The sequence below is a fragment of the Erithacus rubecula genome (genome assembly GCF_903797595.1).
Source record: "Erithacus rubecula genome assembly, chromosome: 10".
NCBI lineage: Eukaryota > Metazoa > Chordata > Aves > Passeriformes > Muscicapidae > Erithacus > Erithacus rubecula.
In genome coordinates, this window is record NC_136662.1 from 23,622,100 (window position 1) to 23,644,842 (window position 22,743).

The 22,743-nt window shown below is 40.6% G+C and overlaps 1 protein-coding gene across 5 annotated transcripts in view; it reads right to left on the reverse strand.

The window, feature by feature from the left end:
* The window catches only part of TPR (translocated promoter region, nuclear basket protein), a 32,705-nt gene that overhangs the window by 4,310 nt on the left and 5,652 nt on the right, over window positions 1-22,743 (reverse strand). Inside the window, exons 9-45 of one of the 5 annotated variants that reach the window (XM_079314587.1) lie at window positions 22,266-22,353; window positions 21,641-21,781; window positions 20,781-20,872; window positions 19,829-20,026; window positions 19,226-19,333; window positions 18,479-18,705; window positions 17,265-17,428; window positions 17,046-17,185; window positions 16,807-16,955; window positions 16,384-16,546; window positions 16,001-16,135; window positions 15,157-15,297; window positions 14,830-14,998; window positions 14,214-14,380; window positions 13,845-13,997; window positions 13,591-13,707; window positions 12,742-12,945; window positions 12,465-12,649; window positions 12,132-12,279; window positions 11,674-11,811; window positions 10,936-11,067; window positions 10,551-10,681; window positions 9,993-10,203; window positions 9,693-9,839; window positions 9,136-9,334; window positions 8,296-8,501; window positions 7,816-7,877; window positions 6,726-6,934; window positions 6,149-6,421; window positions 5,217-5,365; window positions 4,348-4,431; window positions 3,829-4,029; window positions 3,362-3,493; window positions 2,760-2,847; window positions 2,141-2,325; window positions 1,161-1,229; window positions 474-568 (exon numbers count right to left, since the gene is read on the reverse strand). In XM_079314587.1, the coding sequence (XP_079170713.1) occupies window positions 474-568; window positions 1,161-1,229; window positions 2,141-2,325; window positions 2,760-2,847; window positions 3,362-3,493; window positions 3,829-4,029; window positions 4,348-4,431; window positions 5,217-5,365; window positions 6,149-6,421; window positions 6,726-6,934; window positions 7,816-7,877; window positions 8,296-8,501; window positions 9,136-9,334; window positions 9,693-9,839; window positions 9,993-10,203; window positions 10,551-10,681; window positions 10,936-11,067; window positions 11,674-11,811; window positions 12,132-12,279; window positions 12,465-12,649; window positions 12,742-12,945; window positions 13,591-13,707; window positions 13,845-13,997; window positions 14,214-14,380; window positions 14,830-14,998; window positions 15,157-15,297; window positions 16,001-16,135; window positions 16,384-16,546; window positions 16,807-16,955; window positions 17,046-17,185; window positions 17,265-17,428; window positions 18,479-18,705; window positions 19,226-19,333; window positions 19,829-20,026; window positions 20,781-20,872; window positions 21,641-21,781; window positions 22,266-22,353 (5,600 nt within the window). Of the gene's footprint in view, window positions 1-473; window positions 584-1,160; window positions 1,230-2,140; window positions 2,326-2,756; window positions 2,848-3,361; window positions 3,494-3,828; window positions 4,030-4,347; window positions 4,432-5,216; window positions 5,366-6,148; window positions 6,422-6,725; window positions 6,935-7,815; window positions 7,878-8,295; window positions 8,502-9,135; window positions 9,335-9,692; window positions 9,840-9,992; window positions 10,204-10,550; window positions 10,682-10,935; window positions 11,068-11,673; window positions 11,812-12,131; window positions 12,280-12,464; window positions 12,650-12,741; window positions 12,946-13,590; window positions 13,708-13,844; window positions 13,998-14,213; window positions 14,381-14,829; window positions 14,999-15,156; window positions 15,298-16,000; window positions 16,136-16,383; window positions 16,547-16,806; window positions 16,956-17,045; window positions 17,186-17,264; window positions 17,429-18,478; window positions 18,706-19,225; window positions 19,334-19,828; window positions 20,027-20,780; window positions 20,873-21,640; window positions 21,782-22,265; window positions 22,354-22,743 lie in introns of all 5 variants that reach the window. The other 4 variants (XM_079314584.1, XM_079314586.1, XM_079314585.1 and 1 more) reach the window with 4 other exon arrangements.

The window sequence follows — 22,743 nt, forward strand, 5'->3', positions numbered from 1 at the left end:
AGCTTCTCAAATCATTAGGAATGCGTTCAAAATCAACAAAACAGTCTTGAAGAGAATATTCTTTACTTTTCCATTCTATAAACTCTCACAATTTTAAGTGGATTGCTGGACATGTCCAGAAAAATCCCAAAAGCAAAAATGGAGGTAACTTTCCTACTTTCATTGCCAATATTAATGGGGAAAGAGGAAATTGGATAGAACTTTTTTTGTTTGTTTAATTTCTTCTTAAACACCGGGTTACAATACACTGGAGAATATTTACTTCCTAATTTGCTGATCAGTTACATGACACACAATTCAAACAACAATTACTTATCTGCACATGCAGTCATCTATCCTACTACCTAGCATGTTACTCCAATCACAAGTTCATTTAATTTAAATTTAATTTCATTTCACTGAAAAATAGAAAGAATAGAATAAAGAACAGAGAAAAGCCTTTTTATTCCCTTTTTATTTTCACATCTACTTACTGAATGGCTTCTGCAAATCCATCTGTACGATGTGGAACTACAAGAGTTGGTGTGCTTGGAACTGTTCTGTCCTCATCATCAAAGAAGTGCTGCTGCTGGAAAAAAAGAGACTGATATGAGAGCCTACAATGTATTTTCAGTTTATACCAGCTGAGTTAAAGGTTGAATTTTCCACATAGTCCAGCAAAACAAAGACACGTTTAGCTCTAACAAAATTCTTGTTTAATTTCAGACATCTAAAGCTGATGCCTTTGATCTCACAAAAGTCAGTCTCTCTCTTTTCTCTCACTGAACCTGCATTTGTTCTTCCAAATACAGCTGAATAAAGGGTTCAAAATTAGCTGATGGGGACTGCATAAATTAGCCTTGCTCCTTAGGATGAAACTGAACTTAGTATTATTTTTTCCAGCAACACAGCCACTTGGACTGACTCTAAAAACAAGCAAATAAAATCACCTTAGACAAAACCAATTGAGCCTCTTTTGAAACCTTTTGTTTTCTGGAGTTTTCTAGTCTTTGCTTTCCATTAATACAGGAATTAACAGGAGTAAGATATTTTCTGCAAGACTACAGAAACCATCCCCCCTGAAGTCAGCAGCCAAGCTTCCTTAAAAACCAAAATAAACCCCAAGAGTTAGGAATGCTCCATCAAAGCAGGTCTTTAGTAGTAGGTTCTGATACACTCACCATTCCACCTATCCCAGGGGTCAGCTGAAGTCCTCGCCCCACTGACTGTCTTCGAGTCATCTGAATTCTCTTTAAGGGAAAGAAAAGAGGGAAGTTGTGTGAATGGGGTCCTGGAATTCTAACAACATACAAGTGTTCAGTCAGAGCCAAGGATAGCAGCTAAACTAGTAAGTATAGCAATCACCATGGATTCACAGAATATCCTGAGCTGTAAGGCACCCACAAGGATCATCAAGTCCAACCCCTGCATGAAGGACAGGCCCAAGAAATCCAGGAAGAGCATGAGTGCATTCTCTAAACACTCCTGGAGCTCTGGTAGCCTTGGGGCTGTGCCCATTCCCTGGGAAGCCTGTTCAGTGCTCCAGCACTCTCTGGGGGACAATATGTATATTCTGGGCAAGTGATAGTAATATTTTACTCAAGTCTTTACCAAATACAGAAAACTTGCAAACAGAAATATTGTGATCCCAAGCCTCAGCACAAGTTAATGGTAAAGGATCATTTCAGTCAGGATACTTCTTAAGAATTCCTGTTGTGGTGTTTTAATTTAAAAAATCTACAGGCCTTCATCAAAGCATAATCATGGGTCAATCATTGACTGAGAAAGGTTTAACTTGGAAAATAAATGGCAACATTCCTTCGTGCCATCTACATTGGGGCAGAGACAGATAAAAACCCTTCCAATCTGAGCTACAACCTGGCCAAGAAAAGTTTTTTAAGTGGAAATATCATCAGCCACTGGCTAACACAGTACTGGTATAATGTATTAAGAATTCCAAGATAAAAAGCAGTAAGGAACTGGGGATGGATTTATATGTTCCCTGTCCAGCCATCATCTGCAGGATGACACACACCGAATTGCTTTGCTCAGCTACCACTTCTATGATGCCAAACAGCTGGCAACACTTTTCCCAACAGATTTGATTTTGCAATTCTTTTTCTCCAAAAAATTCTTCTGCGGTGCTGGAGCTGGTGTGTACCTGCACTGGGGGCCCCAGCTCCTGGGGAGGGGCGTGGATGGTGAGCCGAGGGGGCAGGGGGTGCGGGGGCCGGCGCGGGGACTGCGGGGGCCGCGGGCCCTGCCGCTCCGACGCCGACGACGGCTGCTGCTCCCTCAGGCTCTCGTGGGGAAACGTGGACTCTGCAGCACTCGTGCTCCCTTCTCCTGCAACACACATGCACAGGGGGAAACAATAGGAACCAAGTTCAAAACATGAGGGCAAATCTTCCAGTTCTGCCATGCATTATCACATTTTTCCCTTGCAAGCCTGCGGACAGCCCAGTATTGTTATTTCAAATCATTTAAGGAGGATTTGTGACAGCTATACCACCAGCATTGAAACAAAGTATTAATCATCCATTAATTAATCCACTGAGTCAATAAGTTTCCACAGGAACCAGAGCTTGCAGGATTTTCAAAGGAATTTAGCATAAATCCAGAAAACATTTCAAAAGAATCCATACTGCACATTGAAATGGCCTTTAGTATTTCAATTATATTTTTACTTTTAAGAGCAGATTTTAACACATAGGAAAGAGCATCTGCATTTCCCTCCCCCTATATACACAGACTAAAGAAACATGGAATAACTGTACCACTGTTTTGGGAATCTGCTGCCCTCTGGTTGCTTTCAGCTCCTCCCATGCTCTCTTCAGTCTCTGTACCAGGATCTGTACCATCAGCACCCTGAAATGCCACATAAACAGAGTATGACTAAACAAATTACAAGTTGTAAACAGAATATAAAAGCAGTACAAGAGTATTCAGAAAGTAAACAAAGTCAAATACATGACAATCTTATAAGTATCTACAGCATCAGGTAAATATATTCAACTGTATGAGATTTCAGGAGTTTTGAGTACTTGTGCATACACAAACAGGAACAATATAGCCACCATCATCTAATAACAACAGACAGTGAAATATCCAGCTCTTCAAAAGCCTCACCAGCTTTGCAACTACAGTATTTGCTGCTGGCTCCTGTACTTTGTATTTTCATTGAGTCCTTTTAAACATTCCAAGTTGATTTTTCTTGTGAAAACACCAGTTACAAGAAATTACCATCACCCAATATCAGTCTCAACCTTTGGGGATGAATTCATACCAAGATTTTCTCTTCCAAGCATTCACATCTGTGCATTACAGCACTGACTGGTTGCAAGAAATCTAACAGGTTATAAAAGAAAGGTACAAATCTCACCTCAGCATCATCTGCTTCATATCCATCATTGCCATCAGCACTACCAGTTCCTTCATTGCTGTCATCTCCTTCATCTCCCATCCCTGTGTCTTCATCATCATCCTCATCCTCCTCTTCCTCATCATCATAATCCTGTGATGAGACAGTAACAGAGCCTTAGGGGAATTCAGAAAGGGGAGTGGAATAGGCTGCATATGGTGCACAGATCAACACCCACTCAGACTCTCCCTCTTTAACAGGACAAGGGTAGGAAAGAAGGTGGAAAAGCCTGAGGGTTCAGATAAAGGAAGATTAAAGAAAAATTCAAGGTGAATTAGCAGATAGCTTTAAAACACTACAAGTTCAGGCAACATAAATACAGATCACTTATCCAGTCAAAAATATCTTGATTATGTTTAGTCCTGACTGGTGAGTTTTATGTCTGACGAAAAAGACAAAATCATAAAGGAATTCCATGATATACATACTTCCTGCTCCCCTTCATTTTCTTCATCATCATCATCTTCATCATCACTATCAATTACAATCACATCATCTCTCTTGGACTGGCCATCCTGAGATGAAGAAGTGTTTTGTTGGTCTGACTGAAGGGATCCGAGGTCTATTGGGATAGACTGGGAAGTCTCCTCACTGTCCTCCATGGCCACGTACTCCCCCTGTGTCACACCCTGCCAAACACCAAAGGCAATCACCAGAACAAACAAAATTCAAAACTACACCATATACAACAGCAAGAGAACCAGACTCTGATGCTTAGAGGACAGTTATTGCTGTTTCTTAAAAATGACCAGAGGAGAGGACAAAAGAGAATGTGACAAGTGACCATCAGTGGCTGAACAGTTCAAGTCTAAACTTTAAAACACTTTAAGTGATTTCCATGGGAAACCTGCAGGATTACATTTGAGATTTCACTTCTAAATAAACTGAGAATTTGGGGGGCAGCTGGCTATTTCTGCTGAAGATTTTTGCTCTTCAAATATGCTTACTTCTCCAATGGAGTCTTGTGAGTCTTGATTGTATGTTTGTGCCTCGACCTCTCCATCAGTGCTCTCTTCTGCTGCCACTTCCTCCTGGAAGAACAAACATTTTTCGTCATTTAAAACACATCATTAGCCTTAAACATGTTTAGAACTTTTTTTTTGCTTCTTTAATAAAAATTATTTTTTCCCATAAAGATTATGGGCAACATTTTCTCCTGCTTCCTTAGCAATGCTTTTATCAAAAATCTCACTTCCCTACCCAGGAGAAATACAACTCCCCCAGCTCACTGGACCTCAGCATATCTCAATCTTTTCAGGACAAAGCTTCTCATTCTACCTCCAACCTCCCAGATCCTTAAGAGGTTATGTTCTTACACAATCCTGCTCTTTTTCTCTTATGAACATTCCTCTGGCACAGAGTTAATAAAACATCTTTGGCATCCTTAACACTGTGAGGTTCTGTCTCAATTTCATCCCTTTTTCACAGCACATCCCAAATCCCTCACACCAAAATTCACGTGAATCTTTTATAGGCTCTTTCAGCAACTCATCTCCATTTCCCAGCTCCTAAACACCCTGCATTTTGGTCCAGAATTACGTAGATAAAGACCCTCCAAACCACACTGAAAGAAGTTTGAACTTCTTCCTTCTCAATCCTAGGATATGGCACTCTCTCTTCCATCCTACAGGTTAAGATTTACATCATTCATTCTAACTGGTTTAACCTCTGCCTTTTTAGATAATTGTTTCCTTCCCAATAGATTAGAAAATCAATTAAGAATTCACTGATTTGCTCTGAAGTAACACTTTTTTACTTCCCATTCAAATCCTACAAAGGGACAGATTAACTAGTAGCACTTTATATTTGTGCAAACCTCAGGCCCAACTCTCTGCATGATTCTCAGTTTCTTTGAAGTAGGTGCATCCACTGTTTCCTCAGAGATCTGGTCTGAGTTCTCCACAGTGTTGTCCTCCTCTTCCTCTCGGGAGCGTTTTGACAGTGAGGAACTGGGGGTAGCTGAAACTTCAAAGATCTCTCAGTTATTTTCAGAACAACATATATACAAACCAGAAATCAAAAGCTTTGGTATTTTCCTCTGAAGATCACTTTGATTCCTGCACTGAATGACAACAAACAATCTGACTGCACTAAGCTGTTTCCTAAGTCAGGAAAATATCAACCCCCTAAGTTACAAGTCTCAGGCTCTCAGGCCTTTATTCACAACTTAACTGACCTTAAATATAAGCTTCAGGGTACAACCCAAATATTTCTTCCAACATCTTTGCTATGGACAAGAACACCCAAAATTTTTACCAGAGTATCAGCTGGAAAAAGAGAACCCCAACAGTTTGCAGAAATGTTTTTTTGGGGAACAAATGTTCTATTTACACTGTGTGGGACAAACAGATGTGCAACAGTGTATTACAGTGAGTTGCTTTAGAGTACTTCCTAGATTTTAAGCTTAAGTAGCTTACTCATGGCTCCTAAAATTAATCTTGCTCATAGTGCTATGGAAACAGAGCCAGCAAGGTTTAATGCATTAAACTCCAAAGCTGCTCTGAAAAAAAACAAACACAAAGTTTTATTTTCTTTCTACTTTAAGGAATGCAGTGCCAACAGCATTTCAGAGGTACCATTTCTGACAGCTCAGGAAGGATGGCTAACTTCAAAAGTTCTTAAAATGTGCAGTAAACTAAGAGAGGGGAAAAAGGCCAGAACTGAAGTGAGGCCTGGTTGGCCAAGGGTGCAACTGGAGCTACTTACAAGGAACTATTGAGCGAGGCAGGACTACAAAATGACACCAACCTGTGCCAAACACGGCTGTGGAGGTGGAGGGCCTCTCTATCTGGGAGCTCTGCACCACCTCCACGATGGCAGGGGCTGGCTCCTGAGCTGCAGGCTCGATCTGAGCGTGGCTTTGCTGGGTGGGCTGCACAAAGGCAGTGGCCTGGGTCTGCTGCTGCACAGTCAGGATGGGCTGGGGCAGGGATGTTTGCACGTTGGGGCTGGTGGAGCGCACGGAGCCGCTGGCGCTCCCGAACACTGGGACGTGCTCCACGGGTCCTTCCGACTGCATGGCTGGAAGGCAAACAGCACTGCAGTCAGGGTCTTCATTCATCCAGAACAGCTCACATTCTCCTTCTCAGGATGCCCTGAACATGCACAGTCAGTGTTTGGCAGATGAATTCATGTTATGAACACCTCCAGCTGAGGAACCATGAACTTTGCTGCAAGTAGAATGGTCATGGAAGTGCAACGCTCCAAGAGATGCAGGGACAATGACACTGTCTGAGGCCTTTCCAAATTGACTGCCACCAACATTTCAAGACAAAGGTAACACTACTGAGTACTAAGGATTCTTATACTACACAAAAAAGCTCACCTTCCTGAGTCTCCACCTGTGTTGTTGGCATAACTGTGGCTGTGGGGGTAGTGGTGGGATTGGTGACTGTGGCAGGAGTCACCATTGGACGGATGCTGGCCCTTGGGGTAGACTTATTCCCAGCTATTGCAGCAGCAGTCACTTTACTAGGAGTTGACACAACAGGAGTTGGTTTAATGTTTGCTGTTGGGGGATCTGAAGTGCTGGCACTGAAAAAAAGGAGATTGGTTTCATCGTGGTACAGAAAGCAGATTTTAAAAATAACAAACAAATATATTTTCATAGCCAGAAATACTATTTTTTAAAGCTTTAAATTTAGAAGCCTGACAACAGCATAAAGAATTGTCTTCCAAACTTTTTATAGCTGAAAGAAGAGAGACACACTAAGCCATCAATAGATTTTTATCCAGCTTGGAAAACTGACAGGTTTCTTCCAAGGTAATCAAGTGGGAATCTAGTAACAGATCAAAGTGTTTGTACTGTTGGCTGTGCTGGGACTTTATTACAGTAAGTAACACATCTTACATCAAAACTGGTTCATTCAATACAGAGCAACATCCTCTATTGGCTGAGACAAGGGGCAGCCAAATTTTAGCAGACATTTTTGAAAGTCTTGCTGTCTAAAGGATGCATTTATAATGGCTGAGAGGGAATTTCTTATCCCAGCTCATCTGTATAGCATTATTTCCAATTTAAGAGCTTAGGCAAATGACTATTTTATGCGTCGTTAGAATTATCTGTTCAGTCCATTTCTCATTCTTGCACAAGGAAGATCCTTCCCAAAACCAAAAAATGTTAAAGTTAACAATCAAAATTATACAACTTCAAAATCTTGAAGTCTGAAAACAATTTTTTAAAAATCTTCCATGTTTCCCAGATACCATGTTCCTGGTAGTTAATATGAGAGTTTACAGCTTAAACCCCTATTGATTAGACGTAGCTGAGAAAACAGGATGAATGTATTATTGCCAGTCAGTATCTTTGCAGTTGTTTAAGAAAAATTATGAAAAGTCAGTGGTTTGCTAAAAAGAGGAGAACTACATAATGATAAACCCAAGAAATATCAACCACAGAAGCTCTGTGAACTCACATTCCTCTTTCACCTGAAGCTGGAGTAGACTTGAGTGAGATTTGCCTCTGCTGTTCTGGGACCTATTAGGTAAAAAACAGAAGTATCATGTCATGTACACATGAAGCAGAGCAGAGAACACAGAAAACACTTCAGCACTTTGCTTACAAGTCTGTGAGAGAACTTGTTGTTGGGTATTTACCTGGGCACTCTGCAATTATGGCGAATTCCCTAAACCAAATCATGACAGCCATTACAAGACTGAAAAAATAATTTGGTAACTGCTTGGGTATTTTCTCAAGTTTTGAGACATGAACCCATTACACTGAATGAATGAGTAAAATACAAAAATAGAGCGCAGAGCTCCTTGGCTGATTCACAGTGAATTTAAATCAAGTTCTGAACCCTTACTGAAGCCAACCTGTGTATTTCCAAGAGCTGGGCAATGGTGGCCTGGCTGTTGTCCCAGGGCTGCCTGGCAGGACTGTGCACACTCTGTACCTTGTTTGTGGACTCGGGGGGCTCATCCCGCTGCTCGTGGTGCCGCTCCTGCTGCTCCCGGAGCTCCCTCTCCAGGCGGCAGATCCGCCCCTCGTACTGGGACTTCAGGGCGCTCATCCGCACCTCCAGCTCCGTCTTCTGCTCCTCCAGGGAGCTGCTCTTCTGCTTCCACTCCTCATTTTCCTTTGTGAGCTGCTCCTTTGTACCTGGTGGAACAGGAAAGGATTCAGTGTGTGCTGAATTTGCACACTGAACACTCGAGTGTTTTAGCAGATCACTGAAGTATTCTGAAATCCTAAAAATGCTAAGCTGTCAAATAAAATCTGGGAGGCAATACGACCATTTTTTTTAAATTGCAATTAAATAAAAAGAAACTAAAGACAGAAAAGTAAGTAATAAATACAGATAAATAAAAATTTAAAGAAGTAGTCAGAACAAGATGTTTCCAGCAAGCTCTTACACCATCATTCCTCTCAGTGATGTTTAAAAACAGAGGAGACACTGTGTTTTTCACCTGTACATTTAGGGAAGGGGAGAATTACCCAAGCTGTTAGTAGGGCCAATCTGCTCTAATCAATGGAAGGATCAAAAATGAGAGTTATCATGCTGGCCAGCTAAAAGTAAGCAAAACTTTTTCTATGTCCAGTGTGCAGCTACTTATGTACTTATATTCCCTGGAGGAATTAAATTTTAAATTTTAGAACAATCCCTGCAGCATTTGGAATAGAAAACACTTTCAGTAAACTATGAAGCAGGCCATATTTTTCAAGTATCTTGTCTAAAGTTTTTTCGATAGAAATAATTGAAAATTTCTAATGACAGAAAAAAAAATTACAATACCAGCTAACTGTGCAATTTTCTGTTTGGCTGCAAGCAAGGTCTTCCTTGTTTTCTCTTCCTTCTCAGTGATCTGTTGCCTGAGCTGTTCTTCCTGCGTAGTCTTCTCTTGCAGATCTTGATGGAAACGGGACAGTTCTGCCTGTAACTGCATTATCTGCTCCTGGAGATTTCTAACTTCAGTTTCCTTTTCTGTTATTGTCTAGGGAGAGAGAAAGATTGCAACTGTTGGCCACAACCAACTACTTTGGCAAATATAGGGCCCAAGTTCCAAGGAGTTGCTATTAGCTGACCAGTGGGTTAAGGTTAAAAGGCAATAACAGTTCAGTTCCCTCTGAATGCAAGAGCTGGAGTACAGCAATCTCCTTCCCACTTATTCCAGGAAATAATGTGAGACACACTAGACACAGGATTTACACCAGGAAATATCCCTCTTTCCCAAGAAAGCAGAGGCACAATTGGTCATTTCCCACATTTCTGTGACATACATTAGAACACCCTCCCATTCTTCACTGTTACACACTTAGGATGCAGTGGAGAACATTACTCACTGTTCTTACCTTTTGCAAACTTTCAACCTGAGTCTCCAAATTCTTTGTCTTCACTTCAGCTTGACTGAGAGTATCTTTTAGCTCTTGTACTTCCTGGGCAGAAACTTGGTCTTCCTGTGGTTCTGCCAAGGGCAGAGTTGATGCTTCAGCAACCATCTGAAAGGCATCAAGGGGTACTAGGCTGAAGGGAACTATCTGATCACAATGTCACTACTTTCACAAGATGCTTTTGTGCATCAAGTGATTCATTTAGAAGTTCTAGGCAAACCCTAGGAACTCTAAGGAATGCTCCACTTCAGTTCTATCTACCTTATCATGCTGTGCTTTCAGCTCCTCATACTGAGTCTTGTACCTGCGACCAATTTTCTTGACCTGTGTTATAGTTTTCACTTTTTCCTGTATGTCGGCCACTTTAGCATCCAGTTCTTTCTGCAAAGTATCCTTTTCTGTTCTTATTTTAGTTACTTCATCCTTCAGGCTCTGAACAAGATTCTGACTTGAAGTCAAGGATGCATTAGTTCTAAGTGAAGAGATCAGAGGGAGATGCAAACAAGATGCTTGAAAACATATATACATTTCAATATCCTTTATTTACATTACATCACAGGCATTATCTGTAGTGGATTATGTTTTCTAGCACTCTGCAATACAGAACAGAAATTATTCAACAATATATTACTTTGGAATAATTTCAGCTAATAGACAGCTTGCAAAACAACTCTGACTTCACCTTACCTGCTTGTTATCAAGCCACAGAAAGAATACAAGTTTCACAGTCACCTGGAGACACTTAAGAAATTACACTTCCAGATACAGCTATAATTAGAATATTTTGCTCTGCACAAAACAAATTGACCAATACCACACCTGGCAACTTCTGCTTTCAGCCTGCCTGTTTCTTCACTCATCTGTTGGACACGCTTGGCATTTGCCTCCTTCTCAGAGAGCAGCTTTCGATACTCCTCGAGATTGGTGTCCTTCTGCTGGCTCAGTAAGTGCTGAAAGGGGAAGAAAACAGGGGAATTTTTGTAAAATATTTGTACACTTACAGCAAGAAAATCTCTGAATTAGAGCCACTGCTTTTGCATTTTGATATGGAATAGCTAACTTTGAAGCTGTGTGAACGATGCTTTATAATTTAAAACATATTTCTTAGATTTTATTCTTCATAAGAAAATTTAGCACTTTTAGTTGTTTGACTGGTAGGCCTTTTTTCCCACATTATATTCTTTGAAAAGAAGCATTTCCCCACCTGAGTACGGGCTTTCCAGCGTTTAACATCCTCTTCCAAGAGCTTTTTCTCTGCCTGCAGCATCCCACTCTTCTCACTGAGCTCAGCATTTGACTCTTGCAGAGGCAGGATGTCTGCCTCGAGCTTGCGTACCTGAAAAAACATGGTAAGGGTTACACTCTGCATCTCAGGAGACTGAAGGAACCCCTCAAGAAGAAGTCATGATAGAGCTTCTTTCCTAACTCTGCCTTCCAGTGGCCAGATAGAGGAAAAGGACAACAGCAGAAGATGATCCTACAGAATAAAAAAAACATTGGTGCAACATCCCAATCTTAGATGCTCACTCTGTACTTTGGTACAGGAGAGATTATTAATGTTAAAATCCAATGTACTGGATTCCATTAAAATAAACAGTATCTCCCTTTTAAACTCTTAATAAAACTGTAGTCTGTTTTATATGTATTTTGGTGCCATTTTTCATTTAATTGCTGATAATATCCTTGTTCCTGGTATACCTCTAGCCAAGGATAAACACTGACTCTCAGGTTCATCTAAATGGAACTGAACTTCAAGCTTTCCAACGCTGTAGATGGACCAATGTCTTTTAAAATTCAAAATGGAAAGCTTCCTCATTAGTGTATGAGTTCAAGGAATGATTATAATGTAGATCATGTACTTACTGTAATTAGCAACGGTTTATCCTGACATTTAACTGATGCACTGAATATCTGAAAGGTTTATGTGAAGCTCAGTACTAACCTTTGCTTGTATCTGCTGTAGCTCTTGCTCCAGCCTCTCCTTCTCCTCCCTTAACATCTTGTTGGTTTCTATGAGTATGTTCATGGTCTCAGTTTTCTTCATTAATTCTTCATGCTGTGCAATGGTTTTTGCTGTTACCTGGGCAAAGAGTCAACTCAGTCATTTGTTTTGCTTGGACGTGCACACATACTCCACCTGGATCTGGTATAACATCACCTTGGAAAGCAATCATGGCATTCATTATCAATGGAAAGCAGAAAATGGGGGGGAAAAAAATTATCTTTATTTTCCCTAATTATGTATTTTGGAATTGCTACTCCTTCACAAGACTCCATTTGGTTATAAGAAATCCCAGTTAAAAAAAAAAAAAAATCCTTTCAAGAACTTATTTTTGGCACAGGCAGCCCCAGAATAGGCCTGTACTCACTGAAATCATAAGCATTAACCCCCAGGCATACCTGCACCTTCTCCCTCTCAGCATTGAGGCTGTCCTGCAGCTCCTGGAGCTCCCTCTCCAAGTGCTCCACTCTCTGGCGGTACCGCAGGCTCTCCACCTGCGCCACCTCGAACCTCGTCTCTGCAATCTCCTTCTCCCGACGGATAAACCTGCAGGGAGGAGTCCAACACCACATCACACCAGGAAAATGTCCTCATGTAGCACAATCATCTCCCACCAGCAAAAAAAGCACTTGAATTTTTAACATTATCCTTCAAGGATAAAGTAATACAGAGCTATTTAAGTTAAATCGAATTTATAACCCGCAGGAGAAGGAACCCAGAGCTATGGTTACCTAAGAATTTCCAAGATTTGTTCCTGGGATTTGCCTTCCTCACTAAGAGAAACATTTGCTGCAGTTGGGATGGCTTCTTTCATAGAAGTCACCATCTTATTGCTCATGCTCTCCAGCTGCTCATGTAATAATCGATTTTGTTTTTCCAGATCCTCACAGCGGGATGCAAGTTTTGAAGCTTCATCCTACAACAAAATCATTCACTGGCTGTGATTTCTGTGCTTCAATTTCTGTTAATTGAATAAAACCCACTGAAACAACAAAGCCCATCACACACCTTGATCATTCTCTCTCTCTCTTCCCAAGAGGCCTTGGATTCCAAGAGCTCAGACTCTGCTTTCTGAGCAGCCTCCTCCAGCTGCTGCCTCACCGCTGCGTTCTTGGCGACTTGCTCTTTGATGGCCTGTAGTGCCTCCACATCAGCAGCATGAAGCATCAATTCCCGCTCATATTTGTTCTGAGCCTCAGAAGCCATCATAGCCTGCACAAAACCAGAATAAATCAACTCTGTTACCCTTATTTTGTATGTTTGACGTGCACAAAGAGACAAAATCAAAGCAAAAAGAAAGCCACTGCCCAAAACATCTGCTTTTCTCAAGCATAGGAAACATGGAAATGCCCATCTACAGCATTTGGGGCTGGATTAAATAGCCAAAAGTTTTTCAACATCCTTGACACCAATTAATGCTGCTGGAATTCTCCTCTGCAGAAAATTAAATTCCCTTTAAAAAACAGTTAGTAACAAGACAATCTTATCAGCTGTTGCTAAATATCACACTGCCCCATAGTCGTAAAAGATGACAATTATCTTTTGGGACAGAAAAATACTTTCCTCATTGTCTTGTTGGCAGCATTTTCAGCTCCCTTCTCAGGGCATGGAGGCAACAATTCATTAAAACCAGTTATTTACATTCCCAAACAAATCTTTTTACATAATGAAACAGAACTTAGAAACAGAAATCTATTGTATTCAATAAACAGCTGCTTCCAAAATAGAGAATGTGCTCTCCCAACGTTTTTCCTGCCTCCAGCAGCCCCTGAGTAACTAGTTTAGTTTTGAGTTGAACTGAAAGCCAACAGAAGCTTTGCTGATCTTGGCTAAAATAGGCAAACACCACAAACATACTTGTTCCTGGCAGTCCCTCCTGGCCTGTTGTTCATTATTCAGAGCTGTGCTGGCTCTCTGAAGAGCTTCCTGAACTTCTGCCTGCACAGCTGACAGGCTTTTCTTCAGCTCTGAAAGCTGCAGTGACAGGGGAACAACGAAAACAAAGTAAGAAGAAACCCAGGACTAAGTGGCAAGGCATTTGCAGAGTACTGAAGACAGTAATTCATAATGGTGATTATTTTATTACTTATAGATTAACAGTCAGTGCATACCTGTAGCTCCATGTTCTCCACAGCTTTACGCTTCTCCTCCTGCAACTCTTGTTTTTCTTTTTCTGACTCCATCAACTTCTTTTCCAGCTGTGCCTGATATTCTGAAGACTCCTTCAGACGAGTTTCAACTGTTGTACGAACTTCCTCTGTCACCTTCATTAAAATCCACAATGAAATTCATTTTTATCCAGTTAAATACATTATTCTGATACAAAACTGGAATTTTATTAACAATTTAAAGCCAAAATTAATATTCTCAGCATCTAATTTAGAACAACAACATTGAAAAGGTGGAAAATCACAAACAGCATCAAATTTTTGTTCTAACAAACAATTAAAGTAAATAAAAACAAGTAATTAACTGCTTACTTGTTTTTCCTTATTGAGGGATTCCTCCAGGCTAAGAACCATGGCCCTGTACTGTTCCACATTACTGGAACTAGTCTTGAGCCTCTCTCTCAGGTCATTGACTTGTTCCTCAGCTTGTCTCAGTCGACTTACAAGATCATCCATATCTTCATTTGTACTAGACTGACCTGCAATATCAGAACACATGAATTAACTGAAGTTTAATTTAGTTTTAAACCCACTGTTCTCTTGAAAACTGAATCTTAGGATAATAATGTAGTAAGAGCAATTACTTTCATAAAGTTTCCCTAAATAAAACTCACAAAAATAAAGGCTTTACAATAAACACTGTTGACTATTTAAAACTATATAATCTAAAACATTTAAGCTCCTCCAAATAAAAAAAAATGAATCCTTTAAGAAGTTTTGCATTATTTTCCTCTTTTGTCAAAGACTGCTTGGATGTGAATTTCATATTTACAAATCATGATGGTTTATCATCAGTCTGAGTATGTGACTGCAGTAAAAAGTGGTTTATTATTTAATGTACTGTTGTCCCAATTCTAATTATTATGGACTGTGAATTTTACCATGGCAATGCTTAGCATAAAGAGAAATTAACTGTAGAAGATTTTACCTTTCCCTGGAGGCCTCTGTGAGGACTGGGATGTGAGCTGGGCCTCAGTGTTGTTCAGCTGCTGTTTCAGCGTGGCATTTTCTTTCTGGGCGTTCTTCAGCAGCTCCTTTGTGCTGGTGTGGCGGTTGGTCTCTGTCTCCAGCTGCCTCTTCAGGTCCAGGATATGAACCTGCAAGCACAGGGTTCTTCAGTTTGCAACTATTCCCAAATGGCACAGAGGCCAAGTATTGTTCTACATGTCAGGTATGGAGAAGAACATGCTACACTCTGGCAGAAGCACCTGGGGCTGTATTTTCCTCCAAACAAGCGCAGCACATTTACACTCACCTCTTGATTCTTGGTAAGGGAATGTCTTTGTTCCACCTCACTTTCCAGTTTCTTCTTCAGCTGAGATATCTCACGCTCCAGCTTTTCTATCTGATTGTTGAGTCTCTGCTTTGTTTCTGTCTCAGATCTCTCAAGTATTCCCTGAGAAAACAGAACAATGCATTTTGTTTACAACACACCTCAATAATTTTCTTCTGAATTATTGCAGCACTTCATACAAAGTTGTCTCAACACTTCTCCCACCCCAAGAATAATTAAATAATAGAGACAGAAAATAATTTAAAATAGCACTTACAGTGTTTGACTTAGTTGTGAAAGGTTTTATTAATAATGTTAATACAATGAATATTATTAGACAAAAATCTATTACCCATGCAGTCTAATGCCATGGACTAAAACACCTCCAAAAGATCTGCTAGAGAAATACAGTTCAGTCACATGATAAAATGTGCATCCTTAAATACATTCTGAGTATCAATATACATTATAATAAATTTATTGTAACAACAAAATCAACTACCACAGCAGGCACTGTTAAATTCTGCTATCAAAGAAATTACCATTACAAATTTTTTCCTTTCACTTTGTTTCCATCTGGTTGTGAAAATCCTTCTCATCAACTCATAATTCTCAGGACTTTGTCCAGGTAAATAGTGTATCATAATGTAGGAAAAGAATCCCAAACTTGCTGAAACAAGTTGCTGAAGTATTTTATATTGTGTTGATTTGTAACCACATAAAAATCCACTTCAAGACTCAATCCCATGAGTCTTATTTGATTTTCATGGGTATTTATTTAAAAGCCTGACAGACCCAAGCTAGGCATAAGAACAGCACCACAAACCTGAATTGTTCTCAAATTGGTGAGCAGCAAGTTCTGTCCTCTTTGTTCAACCAGCAGAGAGTCACGTTGCTGAGTCAGGCGCACATCTGACATCTTCAAGATGTCCTTCTCTTTCTTCAAATTTTCTGCTCTCACCTTTAAGACAACAAATAAGAAAAACCTTGTTGTCAATCCCAAGTCGATCTATTGAATTTAATATTATTTTTAAATCCAGGTGAATTAAGTCAAGAATAGTAACAACAAAACTATTGGACATTCTGCTTTCCCTGCAGACTGAAACAGCTTGGAATGTTCTTACATCTCCACTCTTCACTTGGGACATTTCAGGATAACCATAAGGAAAACTCTTGTGCTACATTACAATATCCTGCAGTGTTACTGACCTCTGCCACTGCCAGTTTTTCATTAGCTCCCCTCAGGTCCTGAGTCATGGTGTTAATGATCTGCTCCTGCTTCTGAGTGGTTGCTGTGAGTTTCTGGGTTCTCTCGTGCAGGGAGGTGATTTCCCGGCGATAGCCTTCCACGTTATCCTGCAACATCTCGTACCTTCCAGGGAACACAGCAAAGCAAGTCTGCCACATTGCACTGTCCAGCTCAACAGGGGCATGCACACAGCTGGGTGTTTCATGGCTTTATGCTTCAGTTTGCACATACATGACTCACTCAACTACAGCTTCTGCTCTTGATCCCACCTGCACTTTCCTTTATGTTCTTACACAGAATAGACAGTATCAATGTTTAAGTGAGCAAACAATATCAAACAGCCAGGGAACATGAAAGGGAATGCTATTTTGTAGCTGAATTACCGTTTGGAGGCAAATTCCAGCTGTGTGGATATCTTGGCATTTTGTGACCTCAAGTCTGTGACCTGCTCCTGAAGCTTTTCATTCTGTTCATTCAGAAGTTTGTCGTTCTCTGCCTTCTCTTTTTTATAGTTCTCAAAAACTTCCTGCAACTGCAGCAAAGAACAGACACAAAAGTGCTTACCAAAAGCAAGTGAAAAGAAATAGAGACAGCTTTGTGCAGTGTCTACTGAAAAATATACCTGCTTAAGAGCAGCCTTGGCCTCCACAGTCTCCACAGACTCACTCATGGACACTGGAGCAGGAGTTGCCATGGACTGAGGTAAATTCGGACGCTTTGGAGTAGATGTAAGACACATCTCCTCTGGTAACATACCTGAAGCTACAGGAAGGTAAAGTGGGTTTTAAAGCAACACTCCTGCTTGCCAGAGAAGATCATACAGCCCCTGCAGCCTGGGTACCTTGCAGAGGAATGATGGCCCCCGTGGTCTGGGTGAGCAGGATGCGGAACAAGTCCCGCTGGCGGATGATGGACTCCACGAGTTGCAGCTGGTGCTGCCGCGACTCCCGCAGCTGCTGCAGTTCATTGACAGCCTCATCCAGCTGGCTCTGCAGCTCAGAGATCCTGAAACAACAACAGCTGCCTTCAGCATCCAGAGAGGCACATCCAGGTGTTCTGGGCCCCTTCCTTCTCAAAGGATGGTGAGGGGCTGGAGTGTGTCCAGGAAGGGAATGGAGCTGGAGAAGGGGTTGGAGCACCAGGAGAGCTGAGGGAGCTGGGAGGGCTCAGCCTGAAGAAAAGGAGGCACAGGGGGGACCTTCTGGCTCTGCACAACTCCCTGACAGGAGGGGCAGCTGTGGGAGGGAGAGTTGGGCTCTGCTCCCAGGCAATGAGGGACAGGAAAAGAGGAAATGGCCTCGAGCTGTGCCAGGGGAGGTTCCAGTTGGACATCCAGAAGAATTTTTTCACAGAAGGGGTTGTTGAGCATTGGAAGGAGCTGCCCAGGGAGGTGGTGGAGTCCCCATCCCTGGAGGTGTCCAAGGAAGGCCTGGACATGGCACTCAGCGCTTTGGGCTGGTGACATCTGGGGCACAACTGTGTCTTGATCCTGGACATCTTTCCCAAACTTAATGATTCTGTGAACCTATAACAGAATCCTGCAAATTTCTAGGAGACCAGACTTTGGGCTGCCATCTGCAGATGAAAAAGAAAGCAGGGCTCTTTCCTGGACAGCAGAATTCTGTTCATGTGAATAACTTCAAAAATTTCAGTAGCATGAATAGACAGTCTGGCTAAGAACCTTTCACAGAGAATTCACACCTGTGACCTTTACAGTAGTGATTTAGATATGCACACATGCAGTTCCTTGTTCAGCTAACAGGAATAAAAACTTATTTTTTTGAAAAACAGCTCTGTTGTGTGAAATCAGTCACTAGAAATTTATAATTCTTTTTAATTCAAATTTTGATGACAGGACCTATTACAAGATAAAAAGCTATAAAGCTATTTTAATAGAAACCTGAAGGTCCTGCAGCTTAATAAGAACTTGTCTTTATGAGTTACATAGCTGCTGCACACAGTTAATAATAATCAGAAGTAAAAAACTGAAAAACGCTTGAATGAATCCTTGTTACCACTCAGTACAAAGTTAATGAAAAGGAAGAGATGACCTACTTAGATGATGTTGTTTCTTGCTCCTCTTTTTCTCTTGCCTCCCCCAGCTCCCGAAGAGCCACCAGGAGACGCTGATTTTGCTGCTGAAGCTCTTGGATATTTCTGTAGGAGACCAGGTGTTGAGTGATCACTTCAGAAGAGCTGCTGATGTCAGCAGAGCTCACTGCTTCATCACGGATCACGTGGTTGCCTCTGGCTTCTTCCAGTTCCATTAACAGCACACAGATCTGAAAGAAAACAGTTCTCGTGTAAGGCCTGCACAGACTGACTAAAGTTTGCTCTGAAAAACAATATATTAGGAATAAAGGAGATGGTAATTAAGGGGTTTTCCCTACAATGTGCAAACAATTATAATCAATAAATCCTTGTAAGATAATTATATGACAGAAAAAATAGCACCACAAAAAGCAACATATCAGAAGTACATGAACTATTCAGTTCTGTGAACAGAACACAGGACAGTCCAATCTAACAAAGACATTATATAGGTGAGTTTTCCATGTCAGATGCTTAACAATATTATCCTAAAGCAGCACCACTTCTATCCAGCTAAACTTATTCTGGTTTTGAAAGTGGAAGTACCATGCTGTCCTGAGGAGAAGCTTTAATGTCACCAAGGTACTTAGGACAGCCAAAGTCTCCATGACTGGGGCTGAACACAACTTGTAAGCAAATATTTGAAATGCAGCAGCACATGAATATACCAACTGCAAACAGCACATTTAACCACAGCAACGTTTCTTCTACCTGCTGGGAGAGATCCTTCACTCTCACTTCCAATCTCTGGCTCTCCCTCTCAAAGAAGGAGGCGTGTTTGTTGGCTTGGTCGGCGCTGTCCTGCAGGCGATGGATCTCCTGCAAACACAACAACAGGAGCAAACATCATACCCCAACTGGACACATTCCTTTCTAGAGATGACAGCATATGCAAACAAGCCTGGGGAACCAAACCTCTCCTTAAAGTTACACTCTCAAGGTTAAACTCCAGGTGTTCCAGAATCAAAAGCCACATTCTTTTGTAATGTATTGGTGTATGCCTTAAAACCAGTAGGAAGTGAGCACTGAAGTCTAATTTTATGCCAAGTAAACACTAAACTTTACAGTGAACCTACTCTCTTAGAAAATCAGAGACTGTAAATCACCACTATAAAAAAACTATAAAATACATTGGTTCTACAAAATACTTTGTACAGTTCCAGAAATCGCAAGCCAGAAAGTCCAACACATCTTTTCCCATAAAAAAGTCAACTGAAAGATCCACTTCATACACTTACAACAGCAATTAGGATTAAAGATTTGAAAATTAATTTGTTTTCCAAAATTATACGTGCACTTGTATTTTATACCAACCTTCATAGCTTGTTCAAGCTTTGCAGACAGACTTGCAACAGCTTTTTGGGAACGCTCAAATTCTTCACGCTGACGTTTTAAGATTGGGGCTTTAGCTTCTACTTCCTGAACTATTTCATCCAAATATTTATTGATTCTCTTATTCTCCAGCTTCTCCATATGCAACTGATCCTGAGTTTCTACATAGGCATTGTACAGCTGCAACAAAAAAATTTTGGTTTGTTTTTGATATGCCTGTAGAGTTCTCTTTAAAAAGAATCACTGCTAATGATATAATTCCTACCTTACGGTGCTGCAATTTTATACAATTGAACTAGTTAATTCAGAAAAACAAACTGCACTTTTGAAATATGGTTCCAGGACTCATATCACAGCAAAGATGTCACACATATTAATTTTAAAATGGCAAACTTTATGATGTAACTCTCTGAAATAAAAGATTTCTAGGTAAAAGGCATAAGTTTTAAGTAAACTTGAGACAGAAATATCAAAACCAGTAACACAGCATAAAGGAATTTAATGGCTGGATGAAACAATCAGTAACAAACAATGACAACACAAATTGCATAAACAGAAGTGTAAAATCCCCTAGAACCTGTATGACCTATTGTTATGTTAATTTTTTTGCAAATATAGGCCAAAAGCACAGCAGTACAGATTAAAAAGTTATGTAAATAAGCAAAAAAAAGGCTGCTCCTGCCAAAAATGCATATAGAAAGTAAGGTTATATTAACAAAACCCACCTATTTATGAATTTGATCTACTAAAGAAAAGCTGTAAGGCATGTTGAAAAAAATCCCAGTAACTTAGCAAGAGGTCTGCCTCAAGTAAGATTTCCTTGCCTGCATCAGGCATGACCCCAAACCCAGAGAGTGCCCCTGAACCCATCCATTCTCAGTGTCACTGATGGCATCCAAGGGCTTTGCTGCTGGAGGGGTTTGTGCTCACTCACTTCAGTTAACTTCATGCCAGGCTTGACCACTTTGGCCACTGCTGCAGCAGTGGGAGACATGGCTGCCAGCTCGTCCTCGGACAGGATGGCTCCTGGAAGCACAACCCCACAATTACCATCCAAAAGCTGCAATAATCCCCACCAGAAACACTCTTAAATATCATATCTGACTGGCTCTATTTGAATTGCTGAAAAGCTGGTGCTACTGGGACTCCAAAAATTTAAATAATTTCAGAATATGAATATTAAAATAGCTGGAGTAAGGCTTAACCTCTATTTTTTTATCACACTGACAGATGTCTGGAGTAGCAGAGCACTGGTTTATTTTCATTAAATTAACATAGGATAGAGCAAATGTACTCCATGCCTCTACTCCTTCCTGCTCCCTATCCTTTAGAAACTATGGATATGTAGCAATCAGCATAAAAGACAGAGCTAAAACAGTGAATGTTAAACAAGATTTAATGTTAAACAGAAATGTAAAGGCCAGAAGTTACTGCTGCATTTTTTAAAGAGGAAAATAAGACTAGTTTATCATCTCCACTTCCCTCTCCAGTAAACCACTAAAAGCATGCTGATTCAACCTTGAAGAAAAGGCTCCTCTCCATGTTCTTTGAAAAGATAACAGATTAACAAAAGAACTCCAAATAACTATGAGAGATGCACTTTCTGCTGCGAGAAGCATATTTATATACACATATAAGCATATGCATATATATATATAAAGCTTCTAAAATATATTATTAGAAATTACCAAAGATGACAATTAGATTAATGCAGCTGGTTCTTACAGAAATTCAGCACAATATCCTTCCACAAAGCCCAAGAGTTTGTGTATTTCAGGTGCCAGCTTATCCCACCTTTGCGTTTGGTAGCTGACAGTAAATCATTGGCATTCTCCAGCTCCTTCTCCAGCTTACTGATCTTCTCTCTCAGCTCCTTTTCCATTGCAGCTTTTGACTCTTCCACCTCAGCCAAATGCTCCTGGGCTGCTTTATTAGCTAAAATTAAATCAGACAAGCAGCTTGTGTGTTGTGATTTTTATTTTAGAAGTATCAAAATTTACCTGTGTACCTTAAATTTTACTTTATATAATCTATAGAAGTTCATGCTGGTAAAAAACTCCGAAGTGTGAGCAAAGAATGAACCACTGCCTATCACCTTTGCTTAGAAAAGGGCAAAAATATGAACTGTCCTTAGCAGTGAAAAGGAACTAAAGGAACTAAAAAGCTAAAGTGAAGACATATCTTGCAAAATTAGACCCTTTCATCAAAATCCATAGTAAAAGTCCAGGTGTATTTGCAAATAGTTCCCCAACCATCAGTGAATTCAACTAGTCAGGTACAGTTTTTATTACAAAGGGACTGGTATTTCCATCACCCCAAAAGCCCAATGAAATTCCTTTCAGGAACACAAAAATCCCATTTTTCAGAACATTAAGGTACACCAAGGAGCCCAGCTGCTCTCCTCCCTTTGCCATCTTACCTTCACCTGCTTCCTTGAGGAGCTTGTGCAGCTCTTCCACTGCTCCTGTCAGCTCATTGCTCTTTGCCTCTGAGTCATCAGCAGCACTCTGAAGAAAGCATTTTAGCTGACCTTTAGTACACAGCAACAGCAGCCCCATGTTTACAAGAAAGCTTAACCTGACATAAATTATGAAGAGTTTCCTACATAAAATGCGTAAAGATTCACCTAAGCTGGTCAATCTTTTCCATGTGGATTGTCTCACTTTGATGCAAACTGCCTGAGAACAAGAAGCATCAGACACACTGATTTGATGTGACAATTCCTAATACCATATATAGCCTTTAGCTGTTTACAGCTGCTGCTGGCTTTTTCCTTCTTCTGACTAAAGAAAACTGGGAATTTTCAACACTTCATTTCAAACAGTCTGAAAAATATAGTATTTTTAGGGACTCACAGTACAAAGCAGTTTACATGTCTTTGCATCCAGCTTGAGATC